General features: G+C 40.7%; 1 protein-coding gene across 14 annotated transcripts in view; it reads left to right on the forward strand.

The window, feature by feature from the left end:
• Positions 1-20946: 20946 nt before the first annotated feature.
• Positions 20947-25300, forward strand: part of ANKHD1 (ankyrin repeat and KH domain containing 1) — a 124715-nt gene continuing 120361 nt past the window's right edge. For 5 of the 14 annotated variants that reach the window (XM_007473277.3, XM_007473279.3, XM_056823444.1 and 2 more), the window contains exon 1: positions 21378-21848. In XM_007473277.3, coding sequence (XP_007473339.1) covers positions 21492-21848 — 357 coding nt within the window. In that variant the 5' untranslated portion in view covers positions 21378-21491. Of the gene's footprint in view, positions 21080-21376; positions 21849-25300 lie in introns of those variants that run through there. The other 9 variants (XM_056824341.1, XM_056825068.1, XM_056825910.1 and 6 more) reach the window with 5 other exon arrangements.

A 25300-nucleotide genomic window follows, 5' to 3' on the forward strand; every position in this document is an offset into this window, starting at 1 on the left:
CCCAAATTACAGCTCGCAGGCCACATGTGGGCCCCATCTCAGCCATTTATCCGACCTCCAACAACCTTCTGGAAGGAGCACCTCTTTCATTGGTGGTCAGTGAGAGGAGCACTGTGTGTGGTGGCACCACACAGTGCGGCATTGTTCAGGTACAGTACTACTTCCAGTGACACCTTGTTCTGAGAGTAAATGAATGAGAACGAGGCGCTTCGCAAAGGATTATGTGGCAGCACAGTGGAAGACATCAGCATGGTGAATGGCGATCTGGGGGAGAGGATTCCACATTGTGTATACTGTTGCCCGGTATAGTGGTGGCAGTGTTGGGCCTATGCAATGTGTGACTCCTCCGCTATCCCAGACAGGGGTATACAGATTTGCTCATTTTGTTTTATAGTCTGAGGGACAGTGAACTGGCTCCCTGTGTAAAAAAAAAGTTTGGGGACCCCTGTTTTAGAGATAGAGTGTGCTGGGCCCTGCCCTGACCCCCTAGACAGAGTTCTGTGCTAGCCCAGATTTCCCCCCATCCCACCCCCACCTCCACCAGATATTGGGTATGCCCTGCCCTGCCTTTACCCCACATAGAGGAGGGAAAAAGCACTCCCACTGGGCTGCTGGGCAGAAGGGCAGGTGAAGTGAAAAAATGTCATCAGGTACAGTAGAAAGAGGGAGGGGAGAAGCTCCCCTACCCCCTAGTCCCTCTGTCTGTTTAGTAAGGAATTCTGGGGGTAGGGAGTGGGGAGGGAGGATGACCAAGTGCCAACATAGAGTACTCTGCATGCCATCTTTGGCACCCATGCCATAGGTTCATCATCACTGCCTTAGGTCAATTGATCTAGTTCTCTGGACCTCAATTTTCCATAAGGGTTAATAACCTGGCTTCCTGGTGTCCCAGGTTGCGGCCAAGTTTTATTGTTGCTTGTATCCAGTTTTTAAATCTCTAAAGTGAAAGGCTTTAGGTTGTGGGTAATCTTTATGAGAACAATCTCAGGAAAGGTTCCCCTCCATATGTAGGATTAGTCTCCTCTGGAAATTTTCTGGGAAGACTTACACCAAGATGAGGATGAGAAACACAAGATGGAAAGAATTCCATGCCCGCCCCTTGACCCTCTGGTCCCTTGTACTGTCTTCTGCTTGCTACTCAATATGCTAATTTCTTTGTCTTTGCATACAGTACTGTAAGGTTCTGGGAAATATATGTATATTTATGCAGACATAAGTAGATGTTTATTGATATCGTTAGAATACCTTTGCTTCTCTTCTGCGGTGAGAACTTAAAAAAAGGGGAGACAAGACAAGGGATACAGTCCTTTTGCCACCCCCTCAAAAGCAGATGGCTATGGGAATAAGGGAGGTATGACACCATTCCATTTTGGCCATCCTCCAAGCACCCAAGACCCTCCAAGACAAAAGAATCTGGGATCTCCAAAAAACATCTATCTAGGAAAACCTTGGAGGGAGAAGTTTAAGCCAAGTGCTGCCCTTTAGAACAAAATGAGACTAAAGGAATATGCTGTCTGTTGACTGGTGCCTAGGACATTTAATCAGCAACAGGAAAGTAAGGAATTCTAAGGAGATGAGCTGAAGTTTCTAGATGGAGTTTGGGAAAGGATTCAAACCTCAAGACACTAACAGGTAATCTTAGTCAGAATCTGTGCTGTACATCTTGACCTCTAAAACAGATGCAACTTAAGGATCATTTCCCAATTTCTGTGTGTATATGTGTGTAAGTGTATATATGCAAGTGCACTTCTCCAGGCCTGTCCTTTGCACTAGTTTGGGCAGGATAGAGTGATGGTAAAAAGAAATAAGCCCCTTTTAAAAATTAATTTGTTATATTAAAATACCTAGTTAACTCTCTTCTTCCACTCTCCCCCATAAAGAAGGCATTTTAAAATATATATATATATATATATAACTATGTCTTATTCTATTTATCAATTCTGTGGAGGTGGACATATATAAATCATTGTTCAAACAATATTTCTGTTGCTACATATAATATTCTCTTGGTTCTGCTCATTTCACTTTTCACAATTCATGTAGGTTTTTCCAAAATTAACCTGCTCAGCAGTTCTTACAGCATAGTAGCATTTCATCACAACCATATGCTACAATTTGTTTAGTCATTCCCCAAATGATGGGCATCCCTTCAATTTACAATTCTTTGTCACCACAAAGATAGCTACTATAAATATTTTGGAACATAGTTCTTATCCTTTTTCCCTGATCATCTTAGGAAATAAATCAAATGGTGATATTCCTAAGTCAAAAGTTATGCATAGATTTACAACTCTCCAAAATGGTTGGATAAGTTCCCAGTTTCACCAACAGTGTATTAGTGTCCCCATTTTTCCATATCTCTTCCAAAAGAGAAATAATCTCCTTAGGAACATGGATACCATGCTGAGCGTCTGCTCCTGGCACTGCTAGTTACTTCTCTCTCCTTCATGAATATGAGTTTGTATACCTGGGTAAGAGGCACCTTCCTCTAAGGTCTTCCCCTGGACTTTAATACTAACAATTCAAGGGGATGCTGTTTAGTAACACTAATAGATTCTGTTATATTCTTGGCTTTCCCCTAAGATCTTCTTCCCAAATCACTGACTCTCCTCCTAAGACAGCAAAACTCAGAAAGAAGGATAAGACTCAGCTTGGGGAAAAACAAAAGGGAAAAGATAAGCAATAAGGAATATGTTAATTCACATTTTTATTTCCCAAAAATCTGGTTTTATTCATGACCTGGACTTAATCTAATTTAACAAGCAAGAGAGTGGATTTAGATATTTTTTTTGTTGTTGTTAAAAAAAAATTAAGGGCCTGGATCACTTCAATAGAAGGATGAGCTAGAGGTTGATAATAGATATTTTGGAGAATGTAACCTCTGACTCTAAAACCTGACTCATTCCTGTCCTTAACTCTTAGTCCTGGTCTTCACAGAAGGTCTCAGCTCTGCCACAAGTTCCTATTCTGGAGGGGACTACAAGTTGGAGAAATGTGCAAAAAATTCTCTTTGGCAACAGCCTAGTACTTTACTGTTCCTCTCTCCATCTCCCAGTGGTCACAGTTGGAAGAGAGCACAGGCTTTTCCTTTCATGAAGAACCATGCAACCATGCATTCCATGCATTAGAGAAAACCGCCCTGGTGACCAATGCCATACATTTCAGGGCTGCTCTAAGGTTCTTTCTGCCCTTCAGCTCTACTGATCCTGAGACATACTTAGGGTTAGGAGAGGTGACCTGAAGATAGGAGAGTCTGAGCAAAGCATAGCTATCAAAAAGTTATCATTACCCCCAACTCAGAACAGAGTTAAAACATTAAATGGCCTTTAGAGTCATGGAGTCTAACTCTCCAATTTAAAAATGAGGTAACTGAGGCCAAGAGAACTTAAGTGACTTGGCCAGTGTTTGAGGAAGGATTTTAATCCAGGGCTTCCATTTCTAGTGCCTTTTATACTACACTCTATCACATAATGCTGGATATTTTCATTAATTAAGTAAAGATAACTAAATGTTTCTACCCCCCCCCTAAAAAAAACCCTCTTATCTTCTGTCTTAGAATTCATACAAAGTATTGCTTTCAAGACAGAAGAGTAGTAAGGGCTAGACAATTGGGATTAAGTGACTTGCCCAGGATCACACAGCTAGGAAATGTCTGAGGCCAAATTTGATACTAGGCAGAGCCTCCAGGCTGGCTCTCTATTGTAGGATTTAAATTAATGTTCAATACTCCAAGTGTTATATCTTATAAAGTTTATTAACAATCACTAGAAGTAAAAGAATAAAAAGGTAATTATCTAACAAAATAAGACCACGTGATCAAGCTCTCCTTGCCTGTTTAAAAGCCCTACTCCAGCAGCTTGTCCAGGAGAAGAGAGAGAGGTGGGGCTACACCAAACTTATATCCTCCCTATGTCAGCACGTAACATGAGCAGGAAAGTGGGGTACTGGGAATCCTAGTTCAAGAGTGCAGAAATTAATTACACACTATCCACTGAGCCAACTAACTGACCCTAAATGTTCTTTCCAGAAGAAAGAAAAATACAAATGAACATCTTCAGTCCAAATTTTCTAAGTTGAATGTATTTCCCCAGTTTTGACTTGAGAAATAACTCTAGTCAAAGACAGGGCAGAGAACTTTTTCTAATTTCTGGTTTTTGAGGGTTGTTTTGTTTTGTTTTGTTTTTTTGCTTGTTTTAAGTGATACAGTATGATGTAGGGAGCATTCTTGGAGTCAGGCAAATCTAGCTTTCACATCTAAGTCTCTGACACTTGCTAGCTTGATAACTGTAGGCAAATTACTTAATTTCTTTTAGCTTGTTTTTTTCAGCTCTTAAATGGGAAATAATACCTGTTGTGCCTACCACACAGCATTGTTATAAGGTTCAAATGAGATCACATATATAAAGCACTTTGTAAATTTTGAAGCTCTATATAAAGGTCAGCTATTACTATTATTCCCATATTACTATACATGTGCCAGTAGTAGCTCTGAACTTTTAAGTGATAAGGTCAGTGGTGTGCAAGCAGTGAAAAAAAATCTCCATGTAGTTTTCTTATTCTGTCCAACACCTTCCCCCTAGAAACTCTTGGTCCCACCAAGTTTTCCAACATTCCCCAGAGCCCTTCAACGTCACCTAAAAGTATCAACTAAAAGCCTCAGAACCTAAGTTGACAGAATACATTCCTCCCTTCCCTGGAGCCTCTACTGTGGCTTAATCTCAGTTAAGTAACTTGCATTTCATAAGCAGAGTCATTAGTGACAATCTGCCAGCAACTGTTGCCCTACTCACTATAGGGTTGGCAGAGGAACTATCTTCAGCAATGGAAACTCCTTCCCTTCCCTCTTATTACCCACAGGAATAAGATACCTTTATCAACTCTGGCCAGATCCCTCCCACATCCCAGACCCATGCACTATGGATGGAATGATTGAAACTGTCTGACAAACTTTCTAATAGCTGTTGGACAGATCTCTCCCCACCTCCTGCCCTTAACCAGAAGGCTGAACCCTAGCTGGCTTGATTGTCTTGCTGTTTAGCAAGGAACCAGAGGTTCAGGCCTGGGTCTGACAGAAACTTACAGGTTAGAAGATTGTCTGGGCGAGTTCTAACAATCATTCCTCTTACTAATGGTCCTAGGACCCATGACGTGTAGGTTCTGGTGCTTTCTCCATGCTAGAATCTCATCTGGGTTCTTTTGAGGCACTCTGCAGCTACAACATGTATTACATTGCTTCCTTAGGAAACAGCACCTGGTGGGTGGCACTGTTACCTACCTCACAGGTTAACACCAAACTGTATCTCCTAATTTATGGGCCTGACCTCATAAGCAAGGGGTGCGGTGAACTTAGTTCAAAAACTAAAGAAGAGTCTCTTAACTCTTGGCTTACCCAGTAAGGTGACTAGTTTCCCATTGATAAACACACATTGCTCCCCAAACAGGAATTCTTGGTAGATGTCCTTGAGACTTTGGTCTGTTTGAAATGCTTCTGATTCTTGATGGTAAAGTCAAAGGTTGAGGAACAGACCTGGGAGACCATATTATAAATTTTCCTAGGACATATTGTACCAAATGTGCAGTCTTGCTAAAAATAAAATTTTACATGTCACTGGGAGATGAGTTCATCTCAAATCAACCAACATCTAATAGATATACATACCTCAGAGGATATATAGATTTGTTTGGAAAATTCTTAAGTTTTCAAGATCCTCTTCCAATAAGCCAAGAGCAATAGACCAAACAATCCTCCATGCTAGTATGCTGTAAAATCTTGGCACTTTTTTCTTAAGAAAGTTATTTGGGGGGGGGGGGGCAGCTGGGTAGCTCAGTGGGTCGAGAGCCAAGCCTAGAGATGGGAGGTCCTGGGTTCAAATGTGGCCTCAGACACTTCCCAGCTGTGTGACCCTGGGCAAGTCACTTAACCTCCATTGCCTAGCCCTTACCACTCTTCTGCCTTGGCTCCAGACAGAAGGTAAGGGTTTAAAAAAAAAAGTTATTTTTTTATTTAGTTATTTATGATAGATTTTATTTATGCATTCTGACCTTAACGAACACCAAATAAAACAGGCATTCCCATATACAGAGAACAGAAAAAGAGAACTCTATATGAAGATACAGATCTTTATTATGCATAGCTTGCTTTTCTTTTAAAATATGTAATAAGTTCAATCTATAGCTTTCAGAGCTATCTTCTTTCTGGCCTTCTGTTTATTCTTAATTAAAAAACAACTTAAAAAATCGATATATATCAATTATCATCATCCCCCACAACATCAGTATAGTACCTATTTTTTTGTTGCTTTTTTTTTAATAACCCTTACTTTCTGTGCATTAATTCTAAGACAGAAGAGTGGTAGAAGAGCTAGGCAATAGGGGTTACAGCTAGGAAGTGTAGAAATCCAAATTTGAACCCAGGACCTCCAGTCTCTGGGCCTGGCTCTGAATCCACTGAGCCACCCAGCAGCCCCAGGGCCCATTTTTAGAATAGTGATATAAGGCATTATTAGTCTTGTTATTGGGTTTTGGTCTGTACCTTAAAGAAGGCTTCTTGACTGAAATGGAATGTGACTGGAGAAGGGCTCATGACTCTAAGTTTTTTCTAGGGGGGATTCTAAGATCTATTTAGAGTGTGAAGGCTAACTTGGGTAGAGTGTCTTAAAGAAGATGAGTGTCGCTTAAATGAATGGCTAAAATGACACCTAAATGAGATTAATACAATAATGAAAAACATATCCCTCCTACCCATTTTCCAGACTGGCAGACACAATCAGATATAGTTTCTTTCTTTCTTTGCATTTTAAATTTTTATTGTTTTTTTTAAAAGATATTTTTCCATGTTTACATAATTCATTTTCTTTCTCTTCCCCCTTACCTCTCCCCTATACAAACTATTTAATATAATAAGCAAAGAGGGAGTTCTACCAAATTCCTTTTATGACACAAATATGGTACTGCTTCCAAAGCCAGGCAGGTCAAAAGCAGAGAAAGAAAACCACAGACCAATCTCCTTAATGAACATAGATGCAAAAATCTTAAATAGGATGCTTGCAAAAAGACTCCAGCAAGTCATCACAAGGGTTATTCACTATGATCAGGTGAGATTTATACCAGGAATGCAAGGATGGTTCAATATTAGGAAAACTATCCACATAATTGACCATATCAACAAGCAAACCAACAAAAATCACATGATTATCTCAATAGATGCAGAAAAAGCCTTTGACAAAATACTTATTCCTCATTAAAAACACTAGAAAGTATAGGAATAGAAGGATCTTTCCTAAAAATAATAAACAGTATTTATCTCATTTCCCATTGAAAACTCATTCCTATTGAAAACACTAGAAAGCATAGGAATAGAAGGGTCTTTCCTAAAAATAATAAGCAGTATTTATCTAAAATCATCAGCCAACATCATCTGCAATGGGGATAAACTAGATGCATTCCCAATAAGATCAGGAGTAAAACAAGGATGCCTCTTATCACCGCTATTATTTAACATTGTACTAGAAACACTAGCAGTAGCAATTAGAGAAGAAAAAGAAATTGAAGGCATTAAAATTGGCAATGAAGAGACCAAGCTATCACTCTTTGGGGATGATATGATGGTCTACTTAAAGACTCCTAGAGAATCAACTAAAAAGCTAGTGGAAATAATCCACATCTTTAGCAAAGTTGCAGGATACAAAATAAACCAACATAAGTCATCAGTATTTCTATATATCTCCAACACATCTCAGCAGCAAGAATTAGAAAGAGAAATTCCATTTAAAATCACGTTAGACAATATAAAATACTTAGGAATCTATCTGCTGAGACAAACACAGGACCTATATGAACACAAATACAAAACACTTTCCACACAATTAAAACTAGATCTAAACAATTAGAAAAACATTAACTGCCCATGGGTAGGATGAACTAACATAATAAAAAATGACCATCCTACCCAAACTTATTTATTTAGTGCCATACCCATTGAACTACCAAAAATCTTTTTTACTGAATTAGAAAAAATCATAACAAAGTTCATTTGGAAGAACAAAAGATCAAGGATATCTAGGGAAATAATGAAAAAAAATGCAAAGGAAAGTGGCCTTGTAGTACCAGATCTCAAACTATACTATAAAGCAGTTGTCATCAAAACAATATGGTACTGGCTAAGAGACAGAAAGGAGGATCAGTGGAATAGACTTGGGGTAAATGACCTCAGCAAGACAGTCTATGATTAGCCCAAAGATCCCAGCTTTTGAGACAAAAATCCACTATTTGATAAAAACTGCTGGGAATATTGGAAGACAGTGTGGGAGAGATTAGGTTTGGATCAACACCTCATTTATCTACACCAAGATAAACATGGAATGGGTGAATGACTTGAACATAAAGAAGAAAACTATAAGTAAATTATGTGAACACAGAATAGTATACTTGTCAGACCTTTGGGAAAGAAAAGACTTTAAAACAAAGCAAGACTTAGAAAGAGTCACAAAAAGTAAAATCAATAATTTTGATTACATAAAATTAAAAAGTTTTTGTACAAACAAAACCAATGTAACCAAAATTAAAAGGGAAATAAATTGGGAAACAATCTTCAACACAAAAACCTCTGACAAAGGTCTAATTACTCAAATTTACAAAGAGCTAAATCAATTGTACAAAAAATCAAGGCATTCTCCAATTGATAAATGGGCAAGGGACATGAAGAGGCAATTTTCAGATAAAGAAATCAAAACTATTAATAAACACATGAAAAAGTGTTCTAAATCTCTTATAATCAGAGAGATGCAAATCAAAACAACTCTGAGGTACCACCTCACACCTAGAAGATTGGCTAGCATGACAGCAGAGTAAAGTAATGAATGCTGAAGGGGATGTGGCAAAGTCAGGACATTAATGCTGGTGGAGTTGTGAATTGATCCAACCATTCTGGAGGGCAATTTGGAACTATGCCCAAAGGGCAATAAAGACTGTCTGCCCTTTGATCCAGCCATAGCACTGCTGGGTTTGTACCCCAAAGAGATAATAAGGAAAAATACTTGTACAAGAATATTCATAGCTGTGCTCTTTGTGGTGGCCAAAAATTGGAAAATGAGGGGATGCCCTTCAATTGGGGAATGGCTGAACAAATTGTGGTATCTGTTGGTGATGGAATACTATTGTGCTCAAAGGAATAATAAAGTGGAGGAATTCCATGGGAACTGGAATGACCTCCAGGAAGCAATGCAGAGTGAAAGGAGCAGAACCAGGAGAACATTGTACACAGAGACTGATACACTGTGGTATAATCAAATGTAATGGACTTCTCCATTAGTGGCAATGCAGTGTTCCTGAACAACTTGGAGAGATCTATGAGAAAGAACACTATCCACATTCAGAGGAAAAACTGTGGGAGTAGAAACACAGAAGTAAAACAACTGCTTGATTACATGGGTTGAGGGCATATGGCTGGGGAGGTAGACTCTAAATGAACATCCTAATGCAAACACCAACATGGAAATGGGTTCTGATCAAGGACAAATATAATACCCAGTGGAATTGCGTGTCAGCAAGGGGAAGGGTGGAGGGAGGGGAGGGAGGAATAGAATATGATTTTTGTAACCAAGGAATAATGTTTGAAATTAACCAAATAAAATTTAAAAATAAATTTAAAAAAAAGAAGAAATTCAATTGGGTTAAGGTATGGTTTCTTGTTTTCTTTTTAAAACCCCTATCTTCTTTCTTGGAATCAATATTGTGTATCAATTACAAGGCAGAAGAGCAGTAAGGGCCAGGCAATTGGAGTTAAATGATTTGTCCAGGATCACATAGCTAGGAAGTGTCTGAGGCCACATTTGAATCCAGATTCTTCTGTCTCCAGGCCTTACTCTCTATCCTGTGAGCCTCCTGGAGCCCCCAAATGTTGTTTCAAAATATATTGAGAAGGAAGAACTTCATAAGGCTCAACTACATATGAAAATGACTTGGTATTTAGTGGACTGTAGTGCTGCTAGTTTGCATCATTTCTGTACTATCTAGAATGGACTTTAGTTTTCTCCTAGTTTGAAATGAGGAAAGCCATGTCTTGCCTTCAGACCAATCAAACCTTTTTCATCCTATAAGGATTAGTCTAATTTGTATCTCACACATTTGTTTCAGTTATACTTCTTGAAATGAATAATAAAGTGCTATGTGGCAGGCTCTATGCTAGGTGCAGGAGATACAAAGACAAAAATGAAATGTCTCTGATTTTGATAACTTAGTTTCTGATATGGAGACAAAATGTACATATCTAAGTATATACAAAATAAATATAAGATATATACAAAGTAGTTTTGAAAGAAGGCACTAGTAGCTGGAGATATCAGAAACTTAATGTAGAAAGTAGAATTTGAGCTAAGATTTGAAGAAAACCAAGAGATAGAGATGAGGCAGAAACACATAGCTGATATGAAGGCAAGAGATGGAATGTCACATGAGAGAAACAGCAAATAGGCCAGTCTGGGGATACTATTGAGTGTGGGAAAGGATATAATACATAATATGGTTGAAAAGTTAAGTTGGAAAAGTAAACTGGTTTCAGCTTGTGGAGAACTTTACTAGTCAAAAAAAAAAAAAGAGTTTATATGTGGTTCCAGACATAATAGGAAGCCACTTGACTTTGATGAGTAAGGGAGTGACATGGGCAGACCTGTGCTTCAGGAAAATTACTTGGGAGTTGTGTAAAAGATGGATTAGATAGGGATGTACATAAATGAGACCAATTAGGAAGCTAGTGAGATAGTCAAGGGAGAAGTGATGAGGGAACTAGAGTTGTAGCCACATGATGTAAGAGATATTGGAAATGGGACTGATAAGATTCAGCAAATGAATGGGTATTCACTTGTGTGTTTGCAAATGGCTATGGAATGGATGTTTATTATCCATATGAATGGATATTTATGTGAGATGAGGAAGAATGAAGACTTAAGGTTATCAGAGGTTCTGAACCTGGGTGACTATAAAGACAGTGATGCCCTAAACAAAATTTGGGAAGTTTGGGAAAGGAATAGGTGTGAAGGGAAAGATAATTTTGTTGTGGACATTTTGAGCTTGAGGTAGCTATTGTGAAATCAGTTTGAAATATCCAATAAGCTGTTGATGATGAAGAACTGGAATTTAGAACAACTCAGACTAGGCAAATGGGAAATAAAGAAGTCATTTGGAATAGGTAGGTTGCCCAGTGGATAGAGTGACAGGACTACACAAATTTGACCTCAGATACTTCCTTAGCTGTGCGACCCTGGGCAAGTTACTTAACCATCCATTGCCTAGCCCTCACCACTCTTCTGCCTTGGAACCAATACGTTGTATTGATTTTAAGATGGAAAGTAAAGACTTTTTTAAAAAGAGATATTTACACGATCCCATGGGAGCAGGGCATGGACATCCAAAACAAAGGAGAATAAGAAGCAGTCAGATAAGTAGAATAAGCAAGAGAAAGAAGTGTCATGAAAACCCAGAAAGCAAGAACTATCACCATATAGGAAGAGAATTCTTCAGTGCTAATGTGACAAAGGGGTCAAGAATGGTGAGGACTGAGAAACAGCCATCAGATTTGACAAGTAAGAGGTAACTCTCTGCTATCTGATTCAAGTTGAGTGATGAGATTAAAAACCAGGCTGCAAGTGGCTGAGGAGGAAGGAGAGGAAATGGAGGTCATGAGTATGGGTAATTTTTTCTAGGATTTAGACAATGAAAGGATGATAGCTTGAGGGGTAGAGTCCAGTGAGGTGTTTTATTTTAACCTTTACCTTCTGTCTTAAAATTGATACTAAATATTGGTTCTGAAGCAGAAGAGTGATAAAAATTAGGCAATTGGTATTGTCACTTGTCCTGGGTCACACAGCTAGGAAGTGTCCACCTAGACTATCAACAAAAAGTCTTAAGAATAGATGAGTTTTAGTCATATTTGTAGACTGCATTGGGAAAAGTAAGGTTATTGGAGACTAACAAGAGAATAAATGTGGGGGTAATGTGCTAGAGAAGATGGGGAGGGGGAGTAGGATCAAGTGTACATATATATATATTTTTTTATAAAAACCCTTACCTTCCATCTGTGTATTGGCTCCAAGGCAGAAGAGTGGTAAGGGCTAGGCAATGGGGGTCAAGTGACTTGCCCAGGGTCACACAGCTGGGAAGTGTCTGAGGTCAGATTTGAACCTAGGACCTCCCATCTCTAGGCCTGGCTCTCAGTCCACTGAGCTACCCAGCTGCCCCCTCAAGTATACATATTAAGAGGGACTGACCTAGGAGAAAAGCAGCAGCATTTTTTTTTTTACTGAAGTTCAAAGAAATGGAGAAGAGAATGAGGAATAATGTCAAAAGGTTCTGAAATTATGGGAAGGGGAGTTCCTGGTGAATAGATTCAGTTTTCTCAGTAAAATATTAGGCAATATTCTTAGTTGGGGAGCAAGAAAAGTGATGTTGTAGTCTTGAGGAGAGAAAAGGGAGTTTGGAACAGGCTCTGTGAAAAAGAATCAATTAAAGAATAAAAGGAATGCTTTGCTACAATGAGATCCCAGGTGAAACTAAATAATATAAATTTGTGGTGGACTCAATCAGTTTAGACTTCCTCTATTTTATAAAACATTCTTTCCTTCACTTAGCTAACACTGTGGTGAAGAAGGGGGAAAGAAGAGTTCTATGAAAGTGCCAATGTTTATATTTTCCATTTTCCCAAGGGGCTCAAAGCACAAGAAAGCAAGGACTGATTAGGAGGAAAAAACAGCAGAATCATCACTTCTGATCCTGACTCAACAAGGTCATAATTTGAATACAAGGGACTATCAAACATTTCCCTTTATTCAAAGAAACATTTGTTTAGAAGGGCAACTTACTCTGATTCTCAGGGATTCATGGTTTCATTACTGTGTGTATTTCCTCTCCTGATGCTTATCACAATCCCCCTAACACTTGGTAGATGTTTTTCAAGAGGTGCTATAGTCAAAAAATTAATTCATCAGAGGCCAACCTGGTGATGAACCTCACTAAAAATGGCATAAGAGCCCTCAGACCATTGGTCCTGTTTTTAACTGATCCCTCACTGCCATTATCTGGGGAAGGGGCTCTAGTGGAAAAGACCAACTGCCAATTAACTGCCACACAGACAGGGAATACCAGCTAAGCTAACTGAAACAACAGGGCACTGTGAAGGAGAGACAGGGGGCAGGTAGTAGGTGCCAGGCAAGTCTACTACCACCATCATCTCTTCTCATATCCTGATAGAGGGAGTCCAGGGCTTTGAACTCAAAAGGCTGGGGAACAGCAAAGCTTCTCACAGTGTCTGAAACTATCATTCTGGGAAACAGTCCTTCTGGAGATAAAGCCTGGCAACTACCCTTTCAGGTGCTACAGACACAACTTTTGAAGATCCAAAAAGGAAATTCTTTTTTTTTTTTTAAACCCTTACCTTCTGTCTTGGAGTCAATACTGTGTATTGGCTACAAGGCAGAAGAGTAGTGAGGGCTAGGCAATGGATGGTTAAGTAACTTGCCCAGGGTCGCACAGTTAAGGAAGTATCTGAGGTCAGATTTTAACCTAGGACCTCCTATCTCTAGGTCTGGCTCTCAATCCACTGAGCTACCCAGCTGCCCCCAGAAATTCTTTTTAACCTGATTTTCATTACCTCACTCTACTTTTAAAAAAGATATGTAGTTCCCTATTGTTCATTCTACCATTTCTGAATTTCTTAGCCTAGTATTTAAGGTCATTCTGTAATTGTTCAATATCTTTCCAACCTTACTTCTAGAAGATCTAACACCAAGGTAATCTACTTGCCGTGTTCTATGCAAAACATGAATATTCCCACTTCTTCCTCTTTGCTCCTCTTTTTCCTTGACTAGAACATGACCCTCTTTTTCCTTTTTTTCCCCCAACTGTATACTGGCTTAAAATTCATCTATTTCAGAGCAACTAGGTAGCACAGTGGATAGAAAGCCTGACCTGGAGATGGAGATCCTGAGTTCATATTTAACCTCAAATTTCTTAACTTGCCTGATCCTGGGCAAGTCACTTGATACCCCATTGTTTAGCCTTTGACACTCTTCTGTCTTAGAATTGATACTAAGACAGAACACTTAAAAAAAAAAAGATTCACCTATTTCAAGCCTTTTATAACTAACCCCAGGAACCATTTTGATCACTATTTATTACAAATCTTCCCTATTTATTTATACAATTTGTGTGGTTATTTTTGATTTGTTTATAAGCTGATTTATAATTATTATCTCATTGGTTATTAAAGGTTTTATATCCTCACTCTGTTAACTTCGCAAAGATATAAGGGCTCTCTCTGCCTTCTTTTATATACCTCCATCTTCCTGAAATGACTACCTCCTGAGATGACTACTGACTACTCCCCTCCTTCCTGATTCTCTCAGCTTCTGTGACATTCTTCTCTGGTTCTTTTAACTTTCTCATTCATTTTACTAGTCTCTTTTTTCTTTCTCTGCCCCCTAAAATAGGTGTTTCCTAGAGCATTGTTCTCAGATGAGAACCTTCAGCCTGACCTCTCTCTAAGTCGCCAGACTTGACTTCTTATCAGACATCTTTCTAAATGTTTCACTAACAAGTCTACCACTGCCCATACATAGCACCTCCTCATTTCCCTATATCTGTTGATGGAACCACTATTCTCAAATCTGGCCCCAGATACTTATTAACTTTGTGACCCTGAGCAAATCACTTAACTTTGCCTCAGTTTCTTCAACTGTAAAATGGAGATAATAGCACTTACCTCCAAAGGTTGTTGTGAGATCAAATGAGATATTATTTGCAAAAGTACTTAGCAAAGTGCCTGGCACTTAGTAGGTGCTATATAATTACTTATTCTATTCCTTATTCCTTTCTTCACCTAGCCTTAAAAGGCTGGAATCACTATTGGCTCCTACTTCATCCTTGCCATCAACAAGTCCAATTGACTGAAATAATACATATGTGCTTCCCTTTATTTTCACTCACAGTCCCACTTCCCAAAATTCAGACCTTCATCTCAGGGTATAGCACTGTCAAAATAGTGCCAGATTTAGAATTAGACGTCATGGGTTTGAATTCCAAATCTGTACTTATTACCTGTTTAACACAGAACACACCCTTTAGCATGGGCCTCAATTTCTTTATGAAAAATGAGGGTGGTATATTAGGTGACTTCTACAGTCCTTTGGGAGTGTATAGGGTGTTCCAGGAAGGCTAGCATCTCTAGTGTGAGGGCTTGCCAAGCTCCAATCTTTTTTTAAGTCTTTCCTTTCCATCTTAGAACAAATACTGAGTATGGTTTCCAAGGCAGGAGAGCAGTAATGGCTAGACAATTGGGGTTAAGTAACTTACCCAGGGTACACAGCTAGAAAGTATTTGAATCCAGATTTGAACCCAGGACCTCTCATCTCTAGATTTGGCTATCTATTCACTGAGCTACCTAGCTGCCCTTTAAAAGAAAGTTCAAATGGTATCTCTTCCATGATCTTTCCCACCTGAAAGTAATCTATTTTTACTAAAAACTTTTATAGCATTTTATTCTTACATATAGAATCATAGGATTTAGATCTGGAAGAGATTTTAGAGACTATTTATGCCAACATCATTTTAGAGGAGGAAATGAACATACAGAAAGATTAAATGATTTACCATATGGGCAATAAATAGCCATCAGAATTTGAACCTAGGTCTTCTGAATTTAAAACCAGCAAACTTTCCTTTTATACCACACTGCCTCATGTAATTATTGCTTTAAACATATTATATATTCCCAACTATGTTGAAGGCAGGCACCATGTCTTATTCACCTTCATATGTTCCTTAGAGCTTAGCACAGACCTCTTACCTAGCAGCTACTCAATAAATACTTGTTAATGGATTAAAATTATATAGAATATAAGGGTGTAATTTGCTTGAGCTGTGTCACACTTGCACATAGATTTAAGAAACAAATTTATTTGAGGTATAAGAGCTACCTTCAATGATGAACAATATCCAAAAAGCAACCTGGGTAAATCCCTGAGATTCGAGGTTACTAGGCAGTTTCTGGAAATTTTGGCCCCTCTCTGAAAAAGTGCAAAAGATGTAAGCACAAATAGAAAACTATCCTCTGTGTAAATCTCACTCTGGATTCCCTTTCTTCATTAACTCTACCCCTCCTTGCCAGTCCCCTCAAAGAGTAAATCAGATAAACAATGTGGAAGCACATCTGAATTATGCACCATCATCACTGTTGTTTTGTTGTTTTGAACTTGCAAAAAGGCAAGAAGAACATCATCCAAATTCAGGAGCTCGCATACCTCCTGAAGAGGCATTATTAAGTTTGTTATGACAAAAAAAAAAGAGAGAGAGAGATATTACTTACCATCTAACCTTGACCCTCAAAGACTATCAGGATTCACTAGTATTTTACACTGTTGGATGAGAGTTAAGACCTAAGACATGTATGTAGCAGGGTGGCAGAAGCAATGGAGTCTTGTGGAATTCAAGTCTCACTCTTGGCAAAACACATGGCTTTTCTGTCTCTCCAGGGATGATTTCCAATTCTTAGTCCAAATATGAGATCAAACTATTCAATTAGGTATAATTGGATTTGCTGAGTTGAGGAGGGAAAGTAAAAGGTCTTTTAACTCTTTTAAAATCCATACTGGGGCATCTCATTCCTATGGAATATTAAGATTATAACCAAACATTACTGTTATCTGGATTATTTGGCTCAGTTGTGTGACTCTAGACCCACATCTGCAATCACTGATTAATTAATCCATCCACTGACTGAGCAACAAGCTTTTTATTAAACACGTATATGTTATGGGCATCATTCCAATTACGTTTTAGATACAAAGAAAAAAGAAAGTCTCTGTCCTCAAGCAGCTTACATTCTAACAGAGAAACAACTTGTATATATATCAGTCTTATCAAATAAACCAACATGTTTACTTCGTACCCTGAAGTATATAAAACATAAAATTTATATAAGGAAATTAGACATCCTGAAAAGCTTTGGATTATACATCAAAATAAAATGTAAATTGAAAATTTTATTCTCATGAGTATGTATTACTAGTTTGGCTTGTCAAGTTAATATCCTTTACAATATCCTTTATCCTTTACAAAGCCTTTTTTCATGTTAACATTTTTAAATAAAATTTTGGAGCTGCAGAATTTCCCTTTATCTTTCCTCTGTCCTTCTTGACTTTAGGTAGGACTGTTTTGATTTTCTCTACTATACTTACAGTATAATATAAATTCCCTAATGAATTCTGAGCTCTAAGTAGGCAAGGCCTATATCTTACTTAAGACTATGTACCAGGGCCTCCAGGGCCAAAACAGAGCTATGCACGTAAATGTATGTTGAAATGAAATGATAAACTAGAGTCAAAGTTCTACAGATCAGCTCATAGTTACTTAAATAAAAATTCTGATCCTTTTCCTATGTAGTTTTTGTTCTCATGCTCATTTAAAACAAAATATAGAAGGCAGCTAGGTTGCTCAGTGGATTGAGAACCAGGCCTAGAGATGGGAGGTCCTAGGTTCAAAGCTGGCCTCAGACACTTCTCAGCTGTGTGATCCTGGGCAAGTCACTTAACCCCCATTGTCTAGACCAGTGGTTCTCAACCTTTCTAATGCTGTGACCCTGCAATACAGTTCCTCATGTTGCAGTGACCCCAAACCAAACAATTATTTTGGTGGCTACTTCAAAACTGTAATTTTGCTACAGTTATGATTTGGAATGTAAATACCTGATATGCATTATGTATTCTCATTGCTACAAATTGAGAGGTTGAGAACCGATGGCCTAGACCTTACCGCTCTTCTGCCTTAGAACCAATATATAGTATTGATTCTAAGATGGAAGGTAAAGGTTTTAAGGAAGAAAAAAACCCCATATATATATATGTATGTATATTCTCTAAAAAGATTTTGTGTTCTTCAAAATCTATTCAATATTTTCTAAACAAGGTTTTATCTTTTCACTCACTTATTAGCATATTTTCTAGTATATTCACTTCTGAATGAGTTTGATTCTTTTGCAGATGTGGGAACTGAGGTCATATTCCAAATCATACTCTTATAGATTTATATCTTTATCTTGAATGTGCAACACATATCAATTGCAATTGGGGGAGATGATCATAAAATAAGCAGAGAAATACTACCATGGTCATTAAAGACCACCTAAGTCCAATCCCTTCATTTTACAGATGAAGATCTAGAAAGGTTAAATAACTTACTGAAGTTCCCATAGCTAGGATGTAGCAGAGCTAAAATTTGAACTCTGGTCTTTTAACTCCCAATCCAGCACTCCTCCAATACTATATTGCTTTGGTCCATCATAAGTCTCCTCATAATCAGTAAAACTGTTGTTTCATGTGGTGGATAGAACACCAGACTTGGAATAAGGAAGATGTGGGTTCACATTTCAATGTAAAATGGAGATAATATTGAGAAGCAAATATAAAGTATGTAAAGGCCTATGAACCTCAAGGTACCATGTGAGAGCAGTTATTATTCATTGAAATTGTTAAATACTGTTTAGTATTCAATTTATGTATCAGCAAAGTACAAGAGAGGGTTTGGAAGTTTTCAACTACCGCACAGTTAAACCATTAAGCTACCAAGTGCCTCCAGCTAAAGGACCAGGTGTCCTAGGGATCATTGGGCAATCAGTTACACCTCTGTGACTTTATCCACATTCAGGAGACAATTTTTTTTTTCTCAGACCTACCTGGAATAAGATATAATTCTAGAAAAAAGTTTCTGAGATTCAGAGCCCTTGTTTAAATAAATTGGAAAATATATTGTTTTTAGATAGTTCAAAAGTATGATTTGAGTTAACAGGCATGGCAAGAAGACCCCTTTCCTCCCTAATAATAGTCAGTACTATTTTTGTTGTAGGATGTACACATGTTGATTCTGAATCATCCAGCTTTGAAGTGGGTTAGGACCTGTTGAGTGTCTTTTGTTGTTAGTTTGGGTCATAAACTAGACCTATATAGCTTCAGATTCTAAAACAGTGGGAATCTGAAATAATTATGTTTCATAGGTGCCAGATGAAGTCATAGTAAACTATTTTTAACAATATTCTCAGGTAGCATTTACAGAAGAATTCATTCCATTTAAGTATAAACTCCTTTGAATACCTGAAAAATAAGCTTATCTAATAAGCTTTAGGATCATTTGAATGTTTCACATAAATAAAAGGAAGAAAATCATAATGCTCTGAATACACCGTCAATCATCAGAAGTTTCCTAATATTTTTGTAGAAACTGATTTCCTAGATTGTTTCCAAAGGTATTTTTCAGTTGCTAGTTCAAAACAGACAAAATAAAAAAATATTGCCCAACTAAGATGTATAGAAATTAAATTTTACTAAGGCTTGCAAGGCAGTAAGTAGTGTCAAATCTTTAAGTCTTTAGCCAATTCATTATAACGTTGACATTTTCAGCGTGAAAGGAAACGTGGCGACCGAAGCTTCTCCAAGGTTTTTCTCTCTCTCTCTCTCTCTCTCTCTCTCTCTCTCTCTCTCTCTCTCTCTCTCTCTCTCTCTCTCTCTCTCTCTCTCTCTCTCTCTCTCTCTCTCTCTCTCTCTCTCTCTCTCTCTCTCTCTCTCCTCTCTCTCTCTCCTCTCTCTCTCCTCTCTCTCTCTCTCTCTCTCTCTCTCTCTCTCTCTCTCTCTCTCTCTCTCTCTCTCTCTCTCTCTCTCTCTCTCTCTCCTCTCTCCCTCTCTCTCCCTCTCTCTCTCTCTCTCTCTCTCTCTGGCTTAAGAGGACAGAGGCCTGGGAGGTGGAGTGGAAAGAGCCCTGGACTTGAGAATCTTAGGGACTAGATTTTATTCCCTACCTCGGCCACCACACTAACTGTGTAACCTCCAACAAGTCGACTTATTTTTGGAGGCTCAGTTCCAGTAGCTGTCCAAAGCGGCCCCTTCCCGGTGGGACATTTATTCTAAGAGATCTGCAGGGATAAGAACTTTAATCCCTCGAGTGCCAAGAGCATATACGACATTCTCCTACGGAGAAGCCTTAAAGCAGCTCCCATGCAGCTTTCTTGACAAGCCCAGGGAGGGGGTCTGAGGCTGAACTGGGTCCCCGAGCCAGGCGTCCTTTGCCCCACAGCGGGCGCCCGGATCCCAGGCCGGGCGGACGGCGTAGTCCCTTTGAGCCTGGCCTATTGCAACACACTTGGATGGGGGGGAGGGGACGGAGTGGCAGGGAAAGGGAGGGGTGTGAAGGTGACACCGAAGCCGCGACAGCAGCTCAGGGTTGGGGGGAGGGGCATGGACTGAGACTCCAGGTCCGCAGCCGCCCGCGCTTGGGCCTGGGCGGAGTCACCAAGATCGGAGCTGGAAGGCTTCCCGCGGAAACGCCTCAGAGCGGTTACCCGAGACAGTCCCGCGCGCCTAGCGCTCAGAACCTCATGGAGGGGCGGGGGTTGGGGCGGGGGCGAGGCCGGGGCCCCAGGAATCCAGAGGCTTCCGTAGCTCGGGAGAAGTTCTCCCCACCCCTAAGCAATTCTCTGCCTCCTATACCAAGAAAGAAAGACCGTAGGAAGATGCCAGAGGGTGGGGTTCAAAGGGAAGGGTAACCTCACCTGCCAAGGGGCGGAACTCTCTTGTACTGACTGACGGTCTGTTCCTCCAATCATAGCCCGATGGAAGGGGCGGGATCTTTCGTTGACTGACAGCACTCTTTCCTCCAATCATAAGGCGCACTTTCTCTGACCGGCCATAGTTTCCGCGCCTGTCCCAGAGCGGTGCCTAGGAACTGCGTTGCCCTCTTCTTCCCCCTTCCTTCCCTGGCTCTTTGGGCCGGTGCTACGGAAACCCAACCAACTGGAGAGTGAATGCTACTCCAAACCTCGCCTATCCCTGGGCATCATTCTCGCCAGCACTGAAATCGGGATTGGGGATTTCCCCAGCCCCTTCCCGTCACCTCAGATGGGGGGCGGGATGACTGCCACACTAACCGGCCAATTGCGCCACGCGACGTCCGGTGACCAAATGACCGACACTTCATCGCGCCAATGAAATCCCCCATTGTGAGGGGTCAACAGGACTGACGACACGGCCGGCTAATCCACATTAAGGTTGGGAAGCGATGGGCAAGGAAGCTAGCCAATAAGAACACAGAAAGACCGGAAATTGGCGCGCGCGGAGCAGAGGGTGGGCGCTCGCAACCGCCTCGGCCTGCGCTGCTCAACGCAGCTTGGTGGCCTCGAGCCAGCGAGCAGCGCGTGACGAAGGGACTGAGCGACGGGCAGCCGCGGCCAATAAACGGCGGCCGCCGGGGCTCTGCAGCCAGTGGCGAGTGGGGGGGCGGGAGGCAGCAGGTTAGGCTGTGGGAAGTTAGTGGCGCTGCTGGGACTGGGGGAAGGAGAAGCTTCTTCCTCCTGCAGCTCCTCTCGCTCCGGGGACCAGCGGCGGCGGCGGCGGCGGCGGCGGCGGCGGCGGCGGCAGCCGCGGGCTACTCGGCGGCGGCTCCGGCTCCGCGTGCGAACTATGCTGACAGACGGCGGCGGCGGGAGCGGCGGCGGCGGCAGCGGCTCCTTCGAGGAGGACCTGGACTCTGTGACTCCGCGCTCGGCCCCGGCCGGGGCCTCAGAACCGCCTCCGCCGGGAGGGGTCGGGCTGGGACTCCGCACGGTGCGGCTCTTCGGGGAGGCCGGGCCCGCGCCGGGTGGCGGTGGTGGCGGCAGCGGCGGTGGTGGCGGCGGTGGCAGTGGTGGAGGTGGCGGCGCGGGCGGAGGGGACGCGGCGCTGGATTTCAAGCTGGCAGCCGCCGTGCTCCGTACCGGGGGTGGCGGCGGCGGCGGCGGTGGTGGCGGCTCCGGCAGTGATGAAGATGAGGTTTCGGAGGTACGTCTCCTCTCTCCGCCTCTCGGACCCCCACCACCATACCCGGGGGTGCTGTTTCCCTCGGTCGAGTGGTGAAACCAGGTCGCTTTGCCTTTCTTTTTCTCGGGTGAGCTGTCTCCTGACAGCCAGTGGGGCCCATGGCGGCGGCTCGGGGCCTACTGCGCACTCAGCCCTATCTCACAGCCGGGGGCCGGGAGGACGGGCTCGCCGGGCTTCCCCACGCCCTCTGAACTCCGGGAAAGAGGAGACCGTCTGAGGCCCTTCGTCTTCCGGCCCCTCTTGGGAGTGAGGGGTTCTTGACGGCCCCTCCCCCACCCACCTTCGGGCTTCAAGGGGGAGCGGGTGTCGGTCAGAGTGCTCCTGTCCTTGGGACTGAGTAGAATCGGGGACTGCCGAGGAGCATCTGCACTACTTTTTATTTTTCGGCGGGGAGAAGGAATCTTTTAAGGCCTCCTTCCCTGCCTCCCCAAACTTGAGGAGCTGGATGCTCGCCATATGAGTTCTCCTGCCTTTGGATTTAAGAGGCTTTTAGTTAATGTGTCGCCTTGGTATATGGAAAGTGAGCATTCTAAAGAGCAACCGAATGTGCCCTGAAAAATATTTCCTGTCCCGTAGAGAATCCACTGTGAAGATTGAGAGAAAAAGTTGTGCGGGTTCATTGTTCCCCTTTGGGACGATAGCTCCCGTGGTCTTTAGAAAGCCTAAGGAACATCTGGCACCCTAGGGCACCTTGTTAGCATAAAGAGAATTAGTCTTTCAAATCCTTGTTTTGTGAGCGTTCTCAGATACCATTTCCTTTTGGACCCTAGGGAAAATGGGATACCCCAGACTCGCTTCCCTCCCATGGTTCTGTAGCACATGAGGTTGCTCGTGCTATCATTTTCAATTTGTAACAAGGTCATATGCAATTACGCCATCTCTTGTTTTTATTAGTATACCTATATATTATATATATATATGTGTATCTTATATATGTTTCTGTGCTTCTCTATGAGACGGTTCTATGAAGAGAAATGGTGTTTTAGGGTAATTACGGGGGTCTTCAGAATAGAATAAAAGAGACAGCCTAGGATAATAGGTAAGAGAACTGGCCTTGGAGCCAGGCCGACCTGAGTTCAAATTAAGCCTCTGACACATACTTGCGGAGTGACTCTTCAAGACATTTGGCCTCTCAGCGCTCTAGGCAACTTTCTGAAACTATAAAGTATGGAGGTGGTGTCTGCGCACATTAATAATGGGAGTTAACTCATCCTGGAGTTCCTTCTATTGGTGAAATCACAGGTGCAGTCCCTATCCAGGACAGCACTAGGTTTTAACAACCCAGATATTTTATTTTGTTTGTGTGTGGTTTTTTTAAAAAACTTTTTTTTTAAGGGAACAGGCAGAGGTAAGGGAGATAGGTAGAGATTTTGGCTCCCTGATCAAGGAAATGTGTTACCTCCCTTTGTACCTCAGTTCAGTGTCTTGCACATAGTAGGTACTTAATAAATATTTAATGAATGAGTGAAATCAAGATGGAGCAGAGATAATATTTAAAAAGGTATAGTTTGGCAGAAGTTAGGTTGTGGGCAGTGTTAGGAGCACATAGAACCTTGCGTTTTTAGATGATGCATCTCATTAAGAACCTTTTAACTGAAAGTATTTGGATGCATAGCAGAACGAGATGGAGAGAATTATAATATACTTCTATTTACTGAACTAAATCTTTGATTTTTTTTTTCCTATAACTTGAGAGTAGTCTCATGCTGTCATGGAAGGGGGGCAAAGTTCCCTTGACTTTTACATTGTGAATAAGAACAGAAGAGATAAAAACACCTATTGAACTAAGTCAGTATTCCTTACCATCTTCTGGAATTTTAGTGGGAGAAGATGGCATTAGAGGCAGTTTTTGTTTTAGGATTACATTTCTTATCTGTCACTTTATTAGTATGTCATCTTAAGCAAATGACCACCCTGACTTATTGGTAAAATAAGATGTTAATATTTGCCCACCCCACCTACCTCACAGGGTTGTTGTGAGGATCAAAGGAAATGGATGTCTTAAGTACTTTGTAAAATTGTAAGTGTATGTAGCATGGTAACTTTTGATATTATTTGGACAGAATTTGAGGGGAAAATTGCAACAGCATTTCTTTGGTTAAAGTACCCCACAAGGTTTTGGAATGCCCTAATTTTGTGCCCTATTTGTAGAGATTGAGTTCCCCAGAACACCCTTTTTTTTTTTTGTTAATGCAAAGAATATTCTATTTATGCCCCTGCTCTAATTCTCCCATATAAAATGAAAGAAATATTACTTTTGGGCTATACACAGTCTTTTTATCTTAGTCCAATTAAGGGGAATTCTAGAGCAATATCAAAACCTTTTGAGTCCTAGTACTTTAAGAGGAATAGTTTAGGAATTTTTCCTACAACCTTTAATGTATATTCAGTGATGACTATTGGTGTGTTTTATTTTGGGAATACCTCCTGGCTTCTGTGGAGGGGTAGTGGTACAGGTCCTCATTCCTTTTCTCAGGCTAATGGGCCTAATTACTTAGATATTCACTCTAGCTAAGGTTATTGATGCTGATGTCCATGTGGATTCATAGTTTGGGGATTTAATTTTTTCAATATATTAAATTGAATAACTTTTTAAGTGCCTGTGGTTTCTTTAGGGCATTGTGCTGGAAGAGAGAAAAAAGTTTAGTTAAGACATGATCCCCACTCTCATGGAGTTCTAACAAGAGGATGAAATACATATACAGATAAATATGATACATACTATTAGCACATTAGAGAAGAATAAAACAGACTTTTGTGATGTCCTGATGAGTAAAGGTGTAACCCAACTGAGAGGCTTCATGGTAAAGCTGAAAATTGAGGTGAGCTTTAAGATGATGCCCAACACACACCACTTATGACCTGCACAGTAGGAGGAAAAACTTGTGTTTATCAACTTTTTGTTCTGACATCTGTTAAAGGAGTTAGTCTCCAGAGGATCTGTGTATTTCATTGAGTAAAACAAGGAGAATTTTTTATCCACCCATGATATCCTTATGGGTGAAGAGTAAGAATGACTACATATTTATGCTGATCAGGTGACCTGCTTAGTACATTGTTTTTATTTTATTATTCTTCTATGGCATAGAATGAAACTCTTATCCTGTGTATGTATCTGTATTTGAGAGTAGTCTGTGTATTTCAAGTTTAAAGTTAGTATGTAAAATCAAAATATTTTTTAGGTCATGCAACTTATATATAAAACACTGAGTGTATATAGAATTTATCAAACAACTTTTTGCCTCTCCTCCAAATAGTTTGGAAATAAGTAGGAAATCTAGAAATTCAGCATTCTTGAAATAGGATTGATTGAAGATCTATACTGAATAGTAATTGCTTGTTTTTACATGACACATTTACAGTATCTCCTTGGATCATCTTAAAAGTCCTGTGAAGTAGGTAATACAAATATC

This window comes from Monodelphis domestica, chromosome 1, assembly GCF_027887165.1.
Source record: "Monodelphis domestica isolate mMonDom1 chromosome 1, mMonDom1.pri, whole genome shotgun sequence".
Classification (NCBI taxonomy): domain Eukaryota; kingdom Metazoa; phylum Chordata; class Mammalia; order Didelphimorphia; family Didelphidae; genus Monodelphis; species Monodelphis domestica.